At 42.0% G+C, this 18,848-nt stretch overlaps 1 protein-coding gene across 2 annotated transcripts in view; it reads left to right on the top strand.

The window, feature by feature from the left end:
- The window catches only part of LOC143331341 (palmitoyltransferase ZDHHC14-like), a 46,887-nt gene that overhangs the window by 13,169 nt on the left and 14,870 nt on the right, over positions 1–18,848 (top strand). For both annotated transcript variants that reach the window (XM_076748104.1, XM_076748103.1), the window contains exons 3-4: positions 2,092–2,252; positions 16,224–16,376. In XM_076748104.1, coding sequence (XP_076604219.1) covers positions 2,092–2,252; positions 16,224–16,376 — 314 coding nt within the window. The remainder of the gene's footprint in view (positions 1–2,091; positions 2,253–16,223; positions 16,377–18,848) is intronic.

The raw sequence follows: 18,848 nt of genomic DNA, 5'->3' as shown, positions 1-18,848 counted from the left end.
CAACCAGAACATACAGTGCTTGCAGTCAAAGTATTTGACAAGAGCAACTTAGCTGCTCTCTGTTTAAACAATGACAGAAATCCAGCCTGCAACACTGCCTCAGCCAGAGATGGGAATGTGCCCTGTATTCGATTACAACCTCAGGACACACTGCTGGGTGATGAGTTTCCACCCAGCCCAGATCAGAAGACCGAGGCTGGGGGAAGAATCACAAGGCACCGAAGGCTGTAAAATGGATGACCTGTTAGCAAGTGTCCTGAGTCCGTTGACACAGTCGGTGTCCAGTACAATGACCTTGGGAACCCCAGGCAAGTTTTTAAATGGAGCAGTGTTTGTGCTGCACAGTGATGTCCTGCCCGCAGTCCCCTGCTGATGTCCCAGACAACCCTGTGTTTTTTGCTTCGTTCAGTCTCACTCCAGATGTGGAGGAACAGCAGGACTGGTCAGCGTCCTCCCATATGGGATAATGGCATGAGTTGTAGACTTTTTGTTTGCCACATCTTAAACATTCTCCAAAAACCGCACAAGTATCGTATGTGTCTAATTCAGATTTGAACATTTTTTTGATAAAAGTACAGTGAACTGGCTTACTCATCTTACAGGCAACTTGCACACTTTCCCAAGTACACAAACACATTCGTGAGTTTTTGTGTTCTTTGCTCGGCATCCTATGTTAGCTGACCTTTTCCCCTGGCTGGAGGGCATTCATCTCCAGCAGTTCAGGTGAAAGCAGGGAGCGTGTACTGATGATGCTGGAACCCAATTTAGCACAGATAAGCAAATTTAAGTAAATGCTTTATGTCCATCCCCACCCGCTGTCCTGACGGAACCCAACACGGCGAGCCTAAATATAGTTTGGCTTGGTTTAGCAGAATAACTGGTGTTGGCATAGAGCAGCGGATGTATCTGCCCTCCCAAGGTGTTGCCATCTGAAGGCTGGTGAGATGGTTTGATAGGTCGCTCATGGACTTTACTTCACTATCATACATGTTATTAAAATTTAAACTTGCTTCCTTGATGAATTTAAAGAAGGGGAAGCTGTAAAGCATTTTTTTTGCATTTGCAGCAAAAATGCAGTTTGAAAAACAATGTGGTTCAACAGAATGTGGTTGACCGCTGTGTCCTTATTGTTGCCATCACCGTCACTTAAAACATCCTAAGTTCATTTATGATCTGAAGTCATTGTTTCTATGCATTGATTTTGAAATAACAGTCAATAACACAGTGTGGTCTTATGCACTTACTGAATGTTAATAAAACCTCTCCTCCCCACCAGCTCCACCTCTGTGCCTTTTTTGTTCATTCAGTGTAATTTATCTTCCACTCCACTAATTGAAACCATTTTGCAGATAGTCCAGTGGAAAGTATTTAGATTATTTTTCATTTACTTTCACTCTATTTTAATAAAAGCCTTATAATAATGTTGACATTATTGTGAACCTTGGCTCAGCTCGCAGTACTGCTTTCTGTTCCTCAACAGCATCCCTCAAAACGTATGGTTTTGCACACACATGGACCACATGTTCATTTAATTTCCCTTGTCTAGAATGGTACCTCTTCGCTGATCCCAGACCTAATCCACTAGACCAGGGACTTAACAGATGAAATGTGTTGCCCCCCCACCCCCCCACCTCTGTGGGACTAAATGTGATTACTCTAATAACCACCTGCAACATTAGATGTTTAATTGGGATTATGTTAAATTGTCTCATTAGAACAGATTATGACTCAGGGGCCTGACCCTTGTGTTTGTGCCTGTTCGTCTGTTAAAGGGTTATATCCACTTACTGGTCATTAGTCAACAAGTCACACGCTTTACCACTTCCTAAATTTCATGGCTTGTCTCTACCACCAGTAGAGTTCAGTTCAGTATTCTGCAAAGGCTCTGTATTATGTATGTATGTATGTATGTATGTATGTATTGGTAGACACACCTGCACCTCAGGTCATCAGATGCGTTTTGGTTCTGGCTATTTGACTATTCAGGTTTTCACTGCTTAGCTAAGCATTAGTGGTCAGGCTGGACCCTTTGTCTCTTGTTTACTTACTGCTTATTTCTCTTTTTCCCCCCATCTCCCCTTGTCCTACCAGTTGTCCGTTCCTGGCGCAGTACTTGACCCCAGTTATCCCAGTCATAGGAGGTGTGCTGTTCATGTTTGTATTGGGGACACTCCTGAGAACCAGCTTCAGTGACCCCGGAGTGCTGCCCAGGGCCACCCCAGATGAAGCAGCTGACCTGGAGAGGCAAATAGGTAAGACTCGAATTGAATTATTTTTAGATACGAAAAGAAGTGGGCATGAAAACCAATCATTGAGGTTTTGTTTCTCTGCTTCTGCATATTTCTTCTGTCTTTTCCTGTCACTGTTTCTCTGGATATATTCTCTGACCATTGTTTAGCCTTTTGCCAGCTGTTTTCTGTTATTGTATTTTGTATCTCCAGGCTGATGTTTACCTCTGTCTTAGAGGCTGTATTTGTATTTGGTGCTGATCTTGGGAAGCTAGTGTCTGCCTTTACAACCTCCCATACAAAGCGGCAGATTATCTGACTGATGTGTCTGGAGTTTGTCTGTGTTGTGAGAGAAATGGGGATCAAGCCTCCTCTGACTTTAAAGGCATTCTGCATTTAGGCTGAGGTGAAGTATTGGTGCTGCTCTGACCAAATGGCCTTTGATCTGTTTTTTTCACTCACATCTTCTTCGAGGACCCCCGTCTGATGTATTACCTGACTCATGAAATTCAGCTGGATAACTTCTGAATCTAATTTGTGATGTGAAACTTAGAACTGTTTGTGCATTAGGAACCACTTGATATGGTGTAACTGAATTACCGGCATCACAGCGCTAACGATAGCTCACCGTGAGTCAGGAGCAGTCGAGACTGCAGTTTGTGATGTGGATTCAGTTTGCTCATGAGAAGTGTGGTTGCCTCACTGTTTACAAGTCATTACATCAGGCATAGAGAAATCAAGAATTCATTTTTAATGAAATGCATTAATGCAAGAAGCACACTATGTAGATGCAGCCCCTGTTCAGATGTTGTGGATTTTTTTTTTTAACCAATGCAATTCTTGGCGAGCCAAAAATTTAGAACTAGTTGGCAAAAAGCCATTCAAGGCTGCCTTTCTCTACAAAAGTGACTATATTTGATATTTCATGGGTAATTGACATATGTTGTATTCAAGATCTGAAGTATTCATGAAATCGTTTTGATGTTTTTTGTTTTAAGTTGGAGCTATTGAAGTAGTGCTTGCTAGGAAGGTGATATGAAGGCAGTGTGTAGTGTTAGTGTTTGAGTAGGTTAAGTTGCCAAAAATGTTAAAGTTCGGTCTGAGTGCGGTCAGCTACATGAGGCCTCTGTCAGAGGAGGCAGGCCGACAATCGAGACACGTAAGACTGGAATTTACACTGATGTCAGTTTAGTTACTCACCGCTGAATTTGTCCTGCTGTCCTGTGGCTAAATGGATTATCACCACTTTGCTCAAAGGGTTTAACTTTTTAAACCCTCTTTTTGAAAGCGCCTGTAAAGTTTGCTTCTTCTTGATTTGGCATGTGAAGCTCCCGTTTCCCAGCGATGGTCCTCTCCATGCTTCAGGCCACTGGGGCCTCATTAAACAAACTCTGGACCGGCTTAATTAATCTCATTAGGAGACTTAAAAGCTTTTGGAGGGAAAGTAAAGTACAGAGAGCTTGGAGCAGTGGGCCGAAACAGCACTGTGCAAAAGTGCCATGTTTTTTGTTGTATTTTTTTCAGAGGATAAACAAATTAAAGGCTGAAAATATGAACAATGTTGACCCAAATACCACACCTCCCCCCCTTCTACCATCATTTCATCCCGACTGTCTTTTGTGCTGCGCATTTCCGAGCGTAGTAAAACAATTGCCTGTTTCTAAACTGTAATGTCTTGTTCACAGATGAATAGATGGAGTAGAATAGAGTAGATGAATCTGTGTGTGCACAGGTGGTGAAATGATTGAACAGGGTTTTTTTTTTTTTCAGTATTTCTGTAGTTTTATAGTCATTCCTATCATTTATCCTAACATTTTTCTCACCGGCTTATTGCTGAGATGTGGGTTTGCAGGGACTCGACACAGCTTAAGAGTCGCGCCCAGGGCATCCCTAACGCATGCATTCAGTGCTGAACAAGCATGATTGAAGTATTTAAACCATTTGGAAGTGAAAAATTGAGGTTAACATTAAACAATCAGCCCTGACCCTTGTGGTCAGACATAATGTTTGGGATTGCAACTCCATTGGTCCACTTTGACCAGCTGCTCACTCTAATTCCATGGCCACAGCATTTCTACTTTCTACTTCTGCTCTACTTCCAAGAAAATTTTAAGATGAACGTTACGATGAATTTGGTTAAGCTTGTTTTAATTGTAGAAAAGCTTTTAATTGTGATGCCCCTCAGTCTCTGTAGTCTTCCTCTGAAACCTCCACATTCAGTCCCATGGCTGCCAGTAAGCTAATAGACTGCTTTAGTGTTGGTGCCATTATGGGTCCCATTATCTTCCGTTTGAAAGAACCTGGCTTGTAATAGCATGAGCATTTTACACACACACACACACACACACACACACACACACACACACACACACACACACACAAATGCACAGACATAAATACTTCAGGTGGGTTATATCCTTCAGCTAGGAATGTTAGATTTAAGCTCCTGAGAGGTAAAGGTCACTGCCTTTTCCCACAGCCAGTAAAAAGGTAGAGGCGCTTTGTTTAAATGCATTTTATTCATAGATCTGCTTATTGCTGCTCTTTCTTCCTGTTTCCTCTTGCTTTCTGTCAGCGTCCGTCGGTCTTCGTGGTGAAGCGTCTCTACCTTCGCCCCTGTCTTTCTGTTCAAACACATTTAATCCTGCTCCTTCTTTCTCTGGTTCCTCTGTCCAGACCTGTGCAGTGCAGAGCTGTTTGTTTGCCCCTTGCCATGGCGTGGCAGCTTGACATGCAAGACATTAGTAGCACATCTGTTAGCTCTTAGCCTGATCATCCAACCCCATCCTAAGCCCCATCGCCAACCAGCCTCTCGATGAAAAGAAACACTTAAGCACGTCTCTCTTCCTCACTCTTTTTTAATCAATTGCCCATTTGTCTTGATTCAGTGGTTAAAATGCATTTGGGAGTTGTTGCAGAATAGTTTCAGAATATCTGCTTTCACTGCCCACGTTAACAGTGTGTGTGTGTGTGTGTGTGTGTGTGTGTGTGTGTGTAACTCTATGTGTGTTTGTACATACTTGCTCCTCATTCCTCTTCCTTGCCTCCTCCTCCTCTACCTACAGCAGGACTCATTTCTAGCATTTTCTTTCTCATCTGACTGAGACACCTCTCAGTCCATTTTTACTCAAAGCTTCTTTTTTATGGATATGTCCTTATGTAACTGTGCACGCCGATGTTAAGAAAGCAGCCGACAGTCGTAGCGAGCATGGCTAACTTTTTCGCATGTCAGTGCTATCCACACCTATTAGAAGGTATGACTAACATTTATATTGGGTGTTGCAAATGACAACCTACCTATTATTTTGCATCCGCCTTGTGCATGTACATTTCATGTCTATAGTTTTCTTAATTAAAACAAAAAATCCCTGAATACTGCAGCCACCAGAGGCCCAAGATGTTTTGCAATACACCAGCAACCTCATAAATAGATGATGATGTTTTGAAGTCAAAGTGGTACAAGCCTCAAGTTTGACACAGCTCCTATTGATCTGTTGACGAAACAATGGAGGACCTAATGTCTGTACAATACGAGACATCAAGGTCTCTCATGCTCCGTGTTCTTTAGGAGAGAAAGCTGATAGCCAGGCCTCTGCTGTCATCCATCGTGAGCAGATATCTCTGCTCTCTGCCAAATGCTTTATCCTTTACCAGGATGTTGGAGTGTGTGGGCTGAAGACATCCTACCTAAGACAAAATCAAATGTGGCATGTTTGCACATGTAAGAACATATTTGAGAAACATATAAAAATATAAAACCCTGCACTCCCAATGCAGCAGGAACGCCATGTACACCTATAAAGGGTTGGGGGGAATCTGGGGGGTCAGGACAGGTAGCACAGCTTGTTGTTTCATCCCCGCCTGAAATGGAGACAAGATTTCTCTTCAGCGTGCCGTGTTTGATGTCTATGCATGTCTGCCTGCCTGCCCAATATGTCAGGACTAGACAGGCTGGCATCAGTTCAGCCACCACATGCCAAATCCAAGAGACTCTCTGAAGCATTAATCAGAGTGAGAGATGGTCAGAGCTGCCTGCTTCCTTCCTTCCACCTAATATGGTCCAAGCTAGCTGGTGAATGTCAGGGCAGCCGCACTGTTTTTTCCAAAGCTGCCAGGCAGACTCAGGGCCAGCAGAGGAAATAGCTTTTGGAGAGCTTAGAGCTTGTGCTGCTGCAGGAAAGATGTGCACATCAGTAGAGGATGCAATGACATTTAGGCCTTGCATGACTGCAGGAACATTCAATACGGATGTGCTCTGAAATACATCTTTTTTTTTTCTTTTTGTTTGAATATGGATCCGCCCACTAGAAACATGTGCAGGTATTTTGCTCTGATAAAGACCTTGTGCTTTAAATGTTTGATTAATGAAGAAGATTTTGTCTTGTCTTCAGGAGTTCAGGCCACCGTTTTCTTTGTTTTGACTGTTGTGTGGTGGTTGGCAGCCCACCACCATTGCTCGTGTATCGTGACTCTTTACACTCTGCCAAAGTGTTTAATGTCAAAACACACTGAAAAATCCAGAAGCGTGCTGTTTGTATGAAGCTTGAGCCTTGAGACACTTGACTGGGTGATGTGATGATACTCTGTGTCAGTGTTGGCTTTAAAAATCGTAATGCAAGCGTAAAGTTTAAAATTGTTATCATAAAATGTTGACAGTGGCAAATTAAATGGGATCTTTCATTCTTAATTCAGCTTCTTTGCTCTTGTGTCTGCTGCAATCAATTAGCCTCTTTCGATTTTTCATTGCATGTAAATTCCCTGACTTGTTCAGACGATAGACAAATGTCAAACAGAGGTTTTGTGGAGGTACCGAGGTCATGCACTTATCACATACACACACGCACACACGCACACATGCACACACATACACACAAGAGAACCCCCTTGGTGGGGGGCAGAGTTTTCCAGAGCCAGCGAAGTAATCTTAAAATCATATGTGCTTTTCACATTATAGTTATGGGCTGTTTCACTGCTGCAAGAAATAGACTGAGACTGTGAAAATGAATGAGTGACTCAGCTAAATGTTTAAAGTTGTGAACCAAACATATTAACCAGGGTTTTCTAATCACATAAGATTAGTTTGTCTTTTAGTGAACAAATTGTATTCATTTTATTTTTAGGAACAAAGTCATTGAACATCTCTTAAAATACTCTATATCACCAAACCCACATCACACCCTCTTCTCGAACTTGAACCCTGGTTTAATCACTTCTTACTTACTTGTGTTCATCATTTGTGTTGAAATGGTTTGTTGGGGCTGCTCTTGTCAGTGCCCTTGCCAGAAATTTAATTCAGATGCCAAACTCAAACACACAGCCCATCATCAGAGAGAGCCATCCTCTCAGATGAGAGCTAGCTTAATCACATTAGATACAGCCTCATCACCCTGCAGCAATGCAAACATGCTTATGGATTTGAACACCTTGTAGGTCTGCCTCTAGCGCTGACTTTGGCTGGAGACAAATGTGAGACTCCACCAAAAATAAATAAGGTTGTTTCGATTATTATCCATGTACTGAACATCACACAGTGTTCGAGGTGGCCACTTCTTTCCATCTTGGCAGTTTTTGTCCCTTAAATGCTGACCACTGCACTGTTAAATGCCACTCAACATCAAAAAGCTGGCACCGATTTAAATGAATCATCGTAGGTGGTGCTTTTCACAGGGCTGTATTGATTGTGACCTCCTGTTGGCCTCCAACTGTAGAAATTAAAAAAGTGAAATAAATCAGGTGGAATGCACAGCTGACTCTAAGATGAGGTCCAGAGATACCCTGGCAGAGACCGGGTACATCAGAGGAACAGTTTTACTCAGACTAAAGCTTCCCTTTGCCCTTGCCAGGACAGTATCCTGTATGTCTGTTTGACATAATATGTTCATCCTGTTGCAGTAAAGAATGAATTAATACCTCGTTTTGAATGACAGTCCAATCATAATTCATGCTGGTACTTAAACCGCTGCTGCGACTTGCTTCCTCCCTCCTCTGCTTTTTCAGTGGAGCCAGCCACCCTAGGTCACATTCATGTTTGACTTCATTGTTATTGGCTGAAGAATAAGTAATAGCGGTGCAGCCAGCGTAAAGGGGCTCTATTACTAAGCCACTTGACATCTCAACTTCTGCATTTGTGGATTGCTTGTACATAGACGTGAGCCTATCCTCTCTTATTCTCGGTAAGGAAGGAAGAATTTAACAGACATGTAGATGAACTGCTTGGAAGCAGGTATCAGAGAGGGTGAGAAGCAGTGTGAATGGATGAATTAATAAAAAACAAGCAGAATGATCAACGCATGCAGACAAAGTGTCAGGCGTTGTGTGTTTTCACTAGTAGAAAACCAAATCTTTGATTCCTTACTGAAGTGAAGCTTTCTTATGGAGCGTCTGCCAGCAAAACCCGCAACATCGAGGCCATTGTTGTGTAACATAGTCACAGGTTTATCAGTGCCCCCTGCAACTTCAATTGCACATTGTAGGAGAAGCTTTTATTTCATTTTGATGACGTGTGCTGTGAAGAGTCATTTTACACTCTTTTAAGTGCCTCTGGCAAAATGCATTTTTTTTTCCTATTCATTCCTCTCAGTCTTCCTTCATTGTTGGCGAGTCCCTTGGCTTACAGTGACATGGACATGAAAAAGACAGATGAAGAAACGAGAGTCAGTGGGTGATCGAGCTGCAGGGGACAGGAATAGACAAATAGGAATGTACAGGAATAGAGCTGTCACTGTAGAGCTGTTTTATAGCAGCACACAAGAGAGAAGACAACGAGCAAACAGACAATAGAAGCAAGTGAGTAATCAGACTGGATTGACCCAATATGGTGATCGTTTGCTCTCTCTTGTTCCATCCATTATGCCTTCTCTTTCTCGCACACATACTCACATCTTTTATCATATTGCACTCCAATTACATAATATATATGGGCAGGGAAGCTAACAGTGTATGCTGCCATACATGGATCAGATTAGGTAATCATAAAGGCATTACCGCATGACCAATCCTGCCTTTAGTAATAAAGTTCTACTCGTCATCTGTCTCTTTGTTTGCCCTTCCTCCTTCTGTCCCTGTGGATCTCATCGGGCTTTGTTAACTGGCCAGAAGTCCAGGGTGAAGCAGCAGCTTTGTTGTGCTTCTCTGCACACCTGGCCGTGACATTGTCATAATTCACTCAGACAGATAATCACATCTCTGTGTCCAGGCTGTTTAACTGATCCCTCATGGTCTTGGCCAAGGCCTGAGTCAGTTCGGCCCAGAGTGACAAAGTTGAAGCGCAAGATATTTAGTCCAAGATTGCTTTGTTCTAGATCGAGTACCGTGCAGAGATGTTGAGCCTTTTCCATTTCAGAGAGTCAAATGCTCACTTTTTCACAAGGGGAGCACACAGTGAACTCCGGGGCATATCTGCAAATGAAACGTGTCATGTTTTATCATGAGATTTCACATCATTTCAGAATTCGATCAGGATTGGCTTTGCAATTGATTGTTTACTCCCTGCTCCAAATATTTCACACCAAGTTGGACTTAGTACGACATGTTATAAATGTGACTTAACAGAAACAGTCTCAGAATCACATAAACAAGTCAGACTGTTTTTTAAGAAGTTTGGATGTTTAAATACTGTGAGGCTGTGAGAGTGAAGCAGCACATCAGACTAGAAGAAAATTGAAAACAGATCATTGTTTTGTACATGTGGTCAGCCCATACTAATGCTGCTGTTTTGTGTTGTGGCCACATCAAAAATTATGTTCAGCAGCAAGCCAAATTCAAAACAGGTTGACACAGCAGCAAACCAAAAGTCCCATATTCCTCTGCAGAAGCACCGACATACCCATTAACATGACATCCAACAAGCTTTGCATTGTGGAAAATCCTCTGCAGTATAAGTTCAGGTCTGACCTCTTGGCCTAAAGATGGCCTTTGTTGCTTTCATGTCATGCTGCTTCAGTTAGTTTTAGAACAGCTTTAACATGAACAAGATTCACTCTGCTGTTTTAACTGTGCGACAGGTGTTGGCTCGCTTCAGAACGAGGTCAGACAGGAAATTCGTCTACACTGAATTTCCAGCTAAGCTAAATTCACTTGAACTGAACTAGTTTCAAGTTACTCAACACCAGAAGAACTTCCTCAAATGCAGTAATGCCATTTTCACTTGATGAAGCCAATAACTGGGTTGAACCTGCTTGAACCAGAGCATGATGACTTGATTTACTGCAGCGTCCATGTAAACAGAGCAGTAGCAGACAGCATTTTCCTCTGCTTTTATTTAGCTCTAACCACTCCTCCTACACATTTCATAATCCCCCTTTCTCTTACGTGACTCCCAATCACAGCAGGACGCTGCATGCATAATACCAACTGCCACCGGTAGGTCGATGTTACTGGTTGCTTACTTCCGACTGATCACCTACGACAGACGTCTTTATAAGTCAGTAGATCTTATGGCTGCTGCTCTCTGCTGTTCTCAACCTGAAGTTTAAAAGCACTTTGATAATAATTTCATCATAATCATTTGGTTGGTAAACCTGTGATTAGCCTTGATTTTGCCAATCAGCTAATTGTTACTTGTTCATTGTTGGGTTTTTGTTTTTTTTTTTAAATGGAGTGACATCAGTATAAACTGGAGTGGTTGTAAAAGTTTCCGTTCTTGGTTTACATTGCTTTTATTTTGCATATGAGCTGGATCGGCAGCAGCACCTGACCCAGCATACTTTAGTCGAGAAAATAATCACACTCAGTTGCCTAAATAAGAACACCTTTACGGATTGTGGCCCTTTATCTGTGGAGAAAGACATTAAAATTATGAATAAATGAGAAAATCGGTTTGGCTTGTTCTTGCTTTTCCTTGTTTTTAAGAGCCTTGAAACAAAGTCATATTTAGTTGTATTGTGCATGGTTCCCAGTTTAGAAAACTTTTTTTCCCACCATGTTGACAATTATACATTTTTACTAAGTATTTTTGAGTCGTTTATCTGAATCTGAAAAGCAAAAAATATTCCAGACGAGTGAATCTAACCTCCCTTACAGTGCTTTAAACTGCAGTATGAAGCTTCACTCATGTACCATCAAAATATCCACCGCAGCACAAAAGACACTCACCTTCAACTTTCCACCGTGGCTTTCTAAGTGGCATCATGTGACACATATTTTCCATTTAAATGGCTTCTGAAACCCACACTTTAACACCAGCCTCATTTGCTCGACGCTGCTATTTTTACATCTGTGCGCTGCCAAATTTACAGAACTGAGCCACTCCTTTTGTGTAGAGAAGGAGCTAGTCATTCTTTTTAATTTTCTTAATTGAGGAAATCATCTATGTTATTTGAAATGGGTTTAAGATTACATGTTTCATTTTATGATTGATGTCATAGTGTGCTTGAAATGTGTTTTAATCTAGTTATCTGTTGTGTGTCAGACCCTGAAATGGTTGGTTGACTGAACAGCCTATCTGGTTTTAGTCCTACATCTTGACAGGCAGGTCGAGGGCAGTGCGTCTGTGTGTTCACCATCATCATTGTATTCTAATACACTTTTCCTCTGTGAGGGTAAAGGCTCCAGTTTTCTCTCCTCCACACACACAGCAGGATAGCAATTAGTTTCCCTTTATGCCACACCAGGCAACGCCTAGCACAGTTTGGCTGACATTGAGCCCTCATTTAGCTTTGTGCATGAGGGTGTGAGTGGGTACAGAGTGTGTGTGTGTGTGTGTGTGTGTGTGTGTGTGTGTGTGTGTGTGTGTGTGTGTGTGTGTGTACACGTATGTGTGTTCTGTTACATCACTTCCCAGTCTACCTGACCTTATTTTCTACCTTCAAGCTCTTAGGCCTGGCCTATCTCTCTGAGGGATTTCCCACTAGACACTGATGTAAGGCTAAGCTTTGGCTGCTGGGATGGCCGTGTACAAATGGCTTTGTTCAGCAGAAATGCAACTTTGACACTCCCACTCACCCGCTACTTTACCGCAGGCATCTGAACAAGTGTAGTGAATGTTGATGGGCTAGTCGAAGTGTACTTATGGTGTGCCCACCGTTGATTTAAAGGACGGTGAGTGGAAGTACTGGTATTTAGTCAGGTAATAGAGCTCAAAGCAGACTGTTATTTTTGCAACTTTTGAGCCACTGAATTTCTATTCTTGAAACAGGTAGAGACTGTAGAGGAGCTGTAGAGGAGGCACATCACATTTAATTTGTAAATAACGAAGAAAAGCTGCTACTTTCGTTATGTACGCATTCGTTTTGATGTCTGTGAGCACAAAACACCTGGAATATTAGTGTGAAACGACCTTCGGCCAGTCCACAGCATAAATTGTGCAATATCAAACCACGTAGACCCTCGTCCATTTAGAGGAACTTGACTCAACAACAGCAAAGTCTGCACAATGTACAATAGCACATTAACAGCCCTAAAACTGAAATGTGTCCGTTCAATTTTGCAGTAATGTTCAAGGCCAGAGTTTGTGTCTGTGTCCATTTTAGCATTCTCTTGTAATGTTTTTGCTCAACTGGGAATAATGATATTACAAGCATAGTTTAATTGTTATGTATTGTACTATTGATATTTTTTGTGGGTGGTGAAGAAACTAACACAACCTTTGCAATAGAACATGTTGAGTGTGTTGGATTGATTATGTTACAAGTATTACTTCAGTGTTTCCCTTCATATTATCCATTTTCTGCAATTCTTGAAGGTTTTTTTTTTTTTTTTTTTTAGTAGTAGTAGTTTGGCCTGGACACAAGTACTTGTGGTCTTTTAGTCTCTCTGATTTTAGAAATGTACCAGATATCTGCCTTCACTTGAACTGATGATGTTGTCCTGTGTTGCAATATGGCAGCAGAATGGTGAAAATGGAGAACACCCCTTACTCCAACTTGGAAACTTTCACGCATTATTCCCTGATTCTTGACCCTATTGCTATTCTGGTAGTCACACAAAATGAATAAAAACTAAGCCTCATCTTAATAACAGATAAAACCAGTTAAGTGTGTGTGTATAGCTCCTTTTTGATGGGCTGAAATGATTGGGTTCTTGCTCATACTGGATGCATTTGATTTCGGTATTCAGTGGCATGTAAGCCACCGTTTTTTAACACTTCCTGTAGTTGTCTTTGCCATGAACAGTTTTTCTCCAGAGTTGCTTCTGATGACATACACACGTCATCACTGCATCTATCTTTTCCTGTCTGCCACCATTACGGTAGAGAACACTTTTCAAGAACTTTTCCCTAAAGCTTCTGAAGGAGTCAGTTTGGTTCTCATAGCTCTTTATTTCGTATGACAGGGTGTAATATTCCTGTAAATTTTACTGCACTATGAATACCTAAACAATGGGACTCCTCCTGACTCCTCCCGCGGGAACTGAATTGTGCTCCAAATTTTTCACATACTCCCTTGATTTGTTGTCTCCCCCAGTGGAGTCTGCCGAGAGGACAGAGGAATACAGGGAGTGTGGAGGAGAGAGGAGAACGCTCTTTTGGCATCGACCACAATGGAGATGAATTCAATAGTACAGAACTCGCTGGTTTCCTCTGCTCTCCTTTAGAAATGTCAAACACCCACACAAGCCTCTCAGTCCCTATACAATCCCCCTACTCTGTTAGCAATGCTACGGGCTTTTGTATAAATGATCCCAAAATGATCTTCCTACACACGATATCTCGTACTCTCGGGGTACGTGAGAGTGCTCAAAGCAAGCTGAGCAATAATGGGATACAGACTTTACCTTTTATGGCTTGAAAATCACTATCATTGCTCTGGTCCATACCATTTAGCCTGTCATCACTGCTGTCTTTCTCCACGTAAAGCCATTCAGAGCAGTATGCCATCATTTTCTTCTTTGTATTATAGTCTGAGGATCATGGAGTTAAGTGCATATTGAATTCCAGACTGTTGTTCGTGTTGCCTGAACTACATTACGGTTTTAGTTAACTAAAGGTTGGTTCTGGTTGACTCACCTCAGCAGAATCTGTGTAGCTCATGAAAAGAGCTAAAATTGTCAGGCTAATTAGATATAATGAGCCGCGTGGGTTGTCCATGTTCAAACCTTTTAAGCTACTGATATCATGACATGTACCTTTTTCAGAGCTGAAGATAAATGCAGATCAGTAAAGGTTTCGCCTTGTTGAGATTCATCCTTCTCGAGACAAATTAACTAGACAACCTGAACACACTGCACCCAAACAGCAACATCTACTGGATACTGTTGGCTCATATTGCAAATAAAGAAATGTGTTATTTTCACCTTTTCATTGTGTCTTAAGTGGCTGATTTTACAAACACCATTTCATTGCACTGAAGAAATCATGATTCAAGCATGGAATTCTCCACAGATGGTCATATTTTTAGGTTTTGGTGAGACTGCCTTGCAAATCTAAATTTGCCTGCTATTAATAACCTGTAGCCTTCATAGAGGCTGTTTGCGTTAACATGCATCCAATCACAAGTGGACACCTCTAAGTACGTCAGTGGCCACTTCTAACTGGATCTCAACACCCCGCCCGATATGCAAATAAGCATTCACATCTTTCGGTTTGCAACAACCAAATGTGTTGATGTTTTCAAGCTTTGGCTCAGCAATGAAAGTCACCAGGCTGGGGAAGACTGACACTTTTTTTACACAGAGAAAGAAATAACTTCATGTATAACATTTGTCGAAGCTACAAGAAGGCCCAAATAATTAAGGATTTTTTCAAAGACGGTGATTCACAGAAGTTTCCAGCTCACTAAATTGCACTAAATGCTTAAAAATATAAATTCATTTTAAGGGAGCCTGGGGACCTTTCCACTGGCAACGAAGAAGTAGCCTATATTGGTGACTATTAAGCGCGCTGTAAAATTTGACACATTTACCGTCAGTGCCGTGTTGAGAGTAAATGATGAAATCAGTTGAAACTGTGCTCAAGCAGCTGCTAAATGTTGGCAGGTAAGACGCACTTTAGACCCAGAGTAGCCGACAGGCCAGTGCAGCTGCGACACACGGACACAATGTTTTTTCCAAGGATAGAAACAACCTCTTGTTTTTTGTGTAATGCAGAATTTAACAGAAGGCATGAATTATTAAAAAGTCACTGTAGCTGTTTCACCAAGTTTATTAAGTTTCGCCCTTTCTCTCAACTCTCAATTGTGCAATTTTTTTAGAGGGTGTCTGGGGATATTGCAGTTACTAGTTCAGTGTTGTAATCAGTTAAATGTTCACAGAAATCAGCTGCTTATCTTGACAGGCAAGAGAGTCCGAGCAAGTAAAGTGCATTACAGTGGACCAAATAGAAATCGGACTGTGTGTCATATGTGCTTAGAGGTCATGAGTTGAGAAGACAGACCTTCAGCCCAGGACACATTTGTGTACACACTGCTCAAAGAGCGTGGCTGCATGTGTCCCAGACCCCCTCAGAATGAGGTCTGAGCATCGGATCTCAGTGCGTCTTTGGTGCGTTCACACCTGTGCTTTCAGCTGTCCGCTTGTGATTGGATCACCCAGGATGTATGTTAAACAGCCTCGTGTCGTGTGCTGCTCTCTGCTGTTTGGGCTGCATTATCCATGCAGTGTGTAAAGTGGAGGGTGTTATAAAAAGGGAGTAGTGCTACACTTATGAAAAAGTTATTTTTTTTTAAAATGTGTTGGCTGTAAAGTAAAGAGATTGTAGCCTAGAACATCGGTGTAATATTTAAAAATACTCTTTTAGTATAGAACTTATACCAGCGTTTGTCTTTACTTTCCTTCTGTTTCAGATAATCACCAGTGAGATTTTCATCATGTCACCTATCCTCCTACTTTTTATTGCATTTCACACTGTCTGTGCCTCCTATTCAGAGGCTTGCCAAATAAGCGGGTAGTAGTTTTTGTGCCACTGGAATATTCATAACACATACCACACACGATGGTGCCGCATGTGGGAGTCCATTAGGACCTGAGTGAAACTCTGTGCAGTACTATGGTTTTAACAGCTTTTTCTCTGTCATTCTTATGCGTCTCTTTTGTTTTTCTCTCTCTTTGATTTTTCCCAAGATGTGGCTAATGGCAGTACTGGCTACAGGCCTCCTCCCAGGACCAAGGAGGTGGTCATCAACGGCCAGACAGTCAAACTGAAGTATTGCTTCACCTGCAAGATCTTTAGACCGCCACGTGCCTCCCACTGCAGCCTCTGTGACAACTGTGTGGGTGAGTGAAACTGAAATTCCCAGGATGTGAGTTTGTGTGCTTGGCTGATATTTGCCACCTTAATTTTTTACAACATTCACTGTGAGACATCAGTACAATGAACACAAACAGCGAAGAACATCACCAAACTATCCTCTTTTCAGTTGGTGGTTTGCTTAGCTTGAACCACTTCTTTGTCTGTTTATACGTAGTCTCATAAAAGATCAATATAGATCTGATAAATAGGCAAACGGCTGCCTCACTTCAGTCTGTATGTTTATCTAATTTCTTTTAAAAACACATGATATACACAAACACATGTTAGCTCACACAATTCAGATGAGTCAGACAAAGACTGCATCTGTAGTGTGAAAACAAGCCAAGTTAAATGTGTAGTTTACGATCTACAGGGAATATACGGCACACATGCTTCGAGGGGTTGGCATCCACACAGAGGGGGAGGAGGGAATAGCTACAATGAGAACAACACAAAGAAAAGGCACAATAATGGTTGAGTTTTGCTGCTCTTCACAACCACATGCTCCGTGTCTGGAGACAAAGCGAAGAGCACAGCTTAGCAATTACTAAAAGATAGACACAGACCTGTGTGTCTGTGTCTGTCTCATCAAGCTTTGTGTGCTGCTCGCTCATCAGAGACGACTCCTTCCTTGAATGTCAGTTTCCTTGTCAGAAGTGGGCCCGACTGAAACCCTTGGAGACAAAAGATGAGGAAGTAGTAAACACAGGAAAAAAGATGAGGCGTTGGTAATCAGATGCGGCAGATGCACGCCAGCAGGAAGGAAGACAGACTGGCAGCTGAACAAAAAGATGGGAGGGCATTCATTTTCACAAGCCGGCGAGTATGGCGATACACAAAAGTGGATTTTGTGCGTATTTTAGGTGTGATGTTAAGTTCTGAAATGAAGCTGGCAAGGCGAATTTTATTGCCGTACAGTACTATAGATGAGCTGCCTTAAAAAAACAGAGTACAGTACATGAGTGACAGATGTAAAGCAGTGCAGTGACAGGAGATGCTTTGAGGGTTTTCTAGACCAAATACGGACACAGAATGGTGTGATCGTATAAATCCAATTCCTTGGGGTTTAAAGACTATGTTAAGATCATAGTTGTGAGTCACGGATGGGAGGGACATGAAGAATGAGAAACAGACCCATAGTTGGACTGTCCATACTGCAGGTGGGTGGGAGCGATAAACTCCAGTGATGAATGTCGGTTGTAACTGGTGTCTCTTTCATAAGAGCTACTTTCCCCTCCTGCTCTCACAGTTCCAGATCTCCACCCAATACGGCTCCATGTCCCCAATAAAAAATCTGGAGTCCATCGGTCCAGGGGACATTATGACGCTCCAGAGATAAACTGTCTGAATAATGGTACAGGGAATGAGATCATATGCAGGAGAAAAGACTAGGAGGGAAATATGACTGCATTTATGTTTGTTTAATAGTCGTCACATGTTTATTCAATACAGCCCCGATTCCAAAACAGTTGGGAGAATAAATAAAGCAGAATGTGATTATTTGCTAATCCTTTCATACTCAGCTGAAAACACACAAAGACCATATATTTAATGTTTTATCTCATCAGCTTCATTGATTTTTGTAAAAACACCTGTTTGGATCATTCCACAGGTAAACAGGTTCATTGGTAATAGGTGATGGCATCATGATTGGGTATGTAAGGGGCATCCTGGAAAGGCTCAGTCGTTCACAAGCAAGGATGGGATGGAGAGAGGTTCACCACTTTGTGAACACATGATTGAATAAAAAACGTTACTACGTGGGCTCGGGAACACTTTGTAAAACCATCAGTAAACACAGTTCATTTGTAAACGATTACATTCTTTTTTTATGAACACTTTACACACACCCCAGGTTTGTATGTGTTGGTCAGTATTAGTAACAAACTGGATTGGTACTTGCTCGTAAACTGGAAACGGGATCACATTGACAGTGAAAAAGTGGTGCGAGTTTCCCTGTCTTTCGAGTTCTCTGTCTCCCTCGCTCTTCCTCTGGTGTTGTAAACGCCAGGGGGCTAACAAGCTCTTAAATAAGTTAGCAGCCAGAATGGATAGGCCTCCCCAGTGGACGTGGAGGACAGGAATATGGTCGAGTCACTTTCTTTATAAGAGGGATATTCCCCTGGGAGTGATAGAAGAGGCCTCTAAGAGTGCACAATTATGATTCACACATAGACCGCTTCCCTCCGCCTCCCGTCCTGCTCTTTTATGTCCTCACTGTATATAGAGTACAGATGGTCTCAATGTTTGTGTCTTAGTTCCAGGTAGTGTTCAAGTATTGGTGCTTGTGTATGTGTGGGCAGAGCTTTGGGATTTTGTAATTGATTTTGTAATTGACTTCAGACTGTTGGCTGCTGGTATTGCTGATGTCTGATGTGCTTGATTAAAGGACCTCAGATGAAGCTTTAGCTCAAAAGATGTTGTTACATAAGCAAACAATGAAATCCATGAAAAGA

Source organism: Chaetodon auriga, chromosome 14, assembly GCF_051107435.1.
Source record: "Chaetodon auriga isolate fChaAug3 chromosome 14, fChaAug3.hap1, whole genome shotgun sequence".
NCBI classification, from domain to species: Eukaryota; Metazoa; Chordata; class Actinopteri; order Chaetodontiformes; family Chaetodontidae; genus Chaetodon; species Chaetodon auriga.
This window is presented reverse-complemented; position numbering and strand designations above follow the sequence as displayed.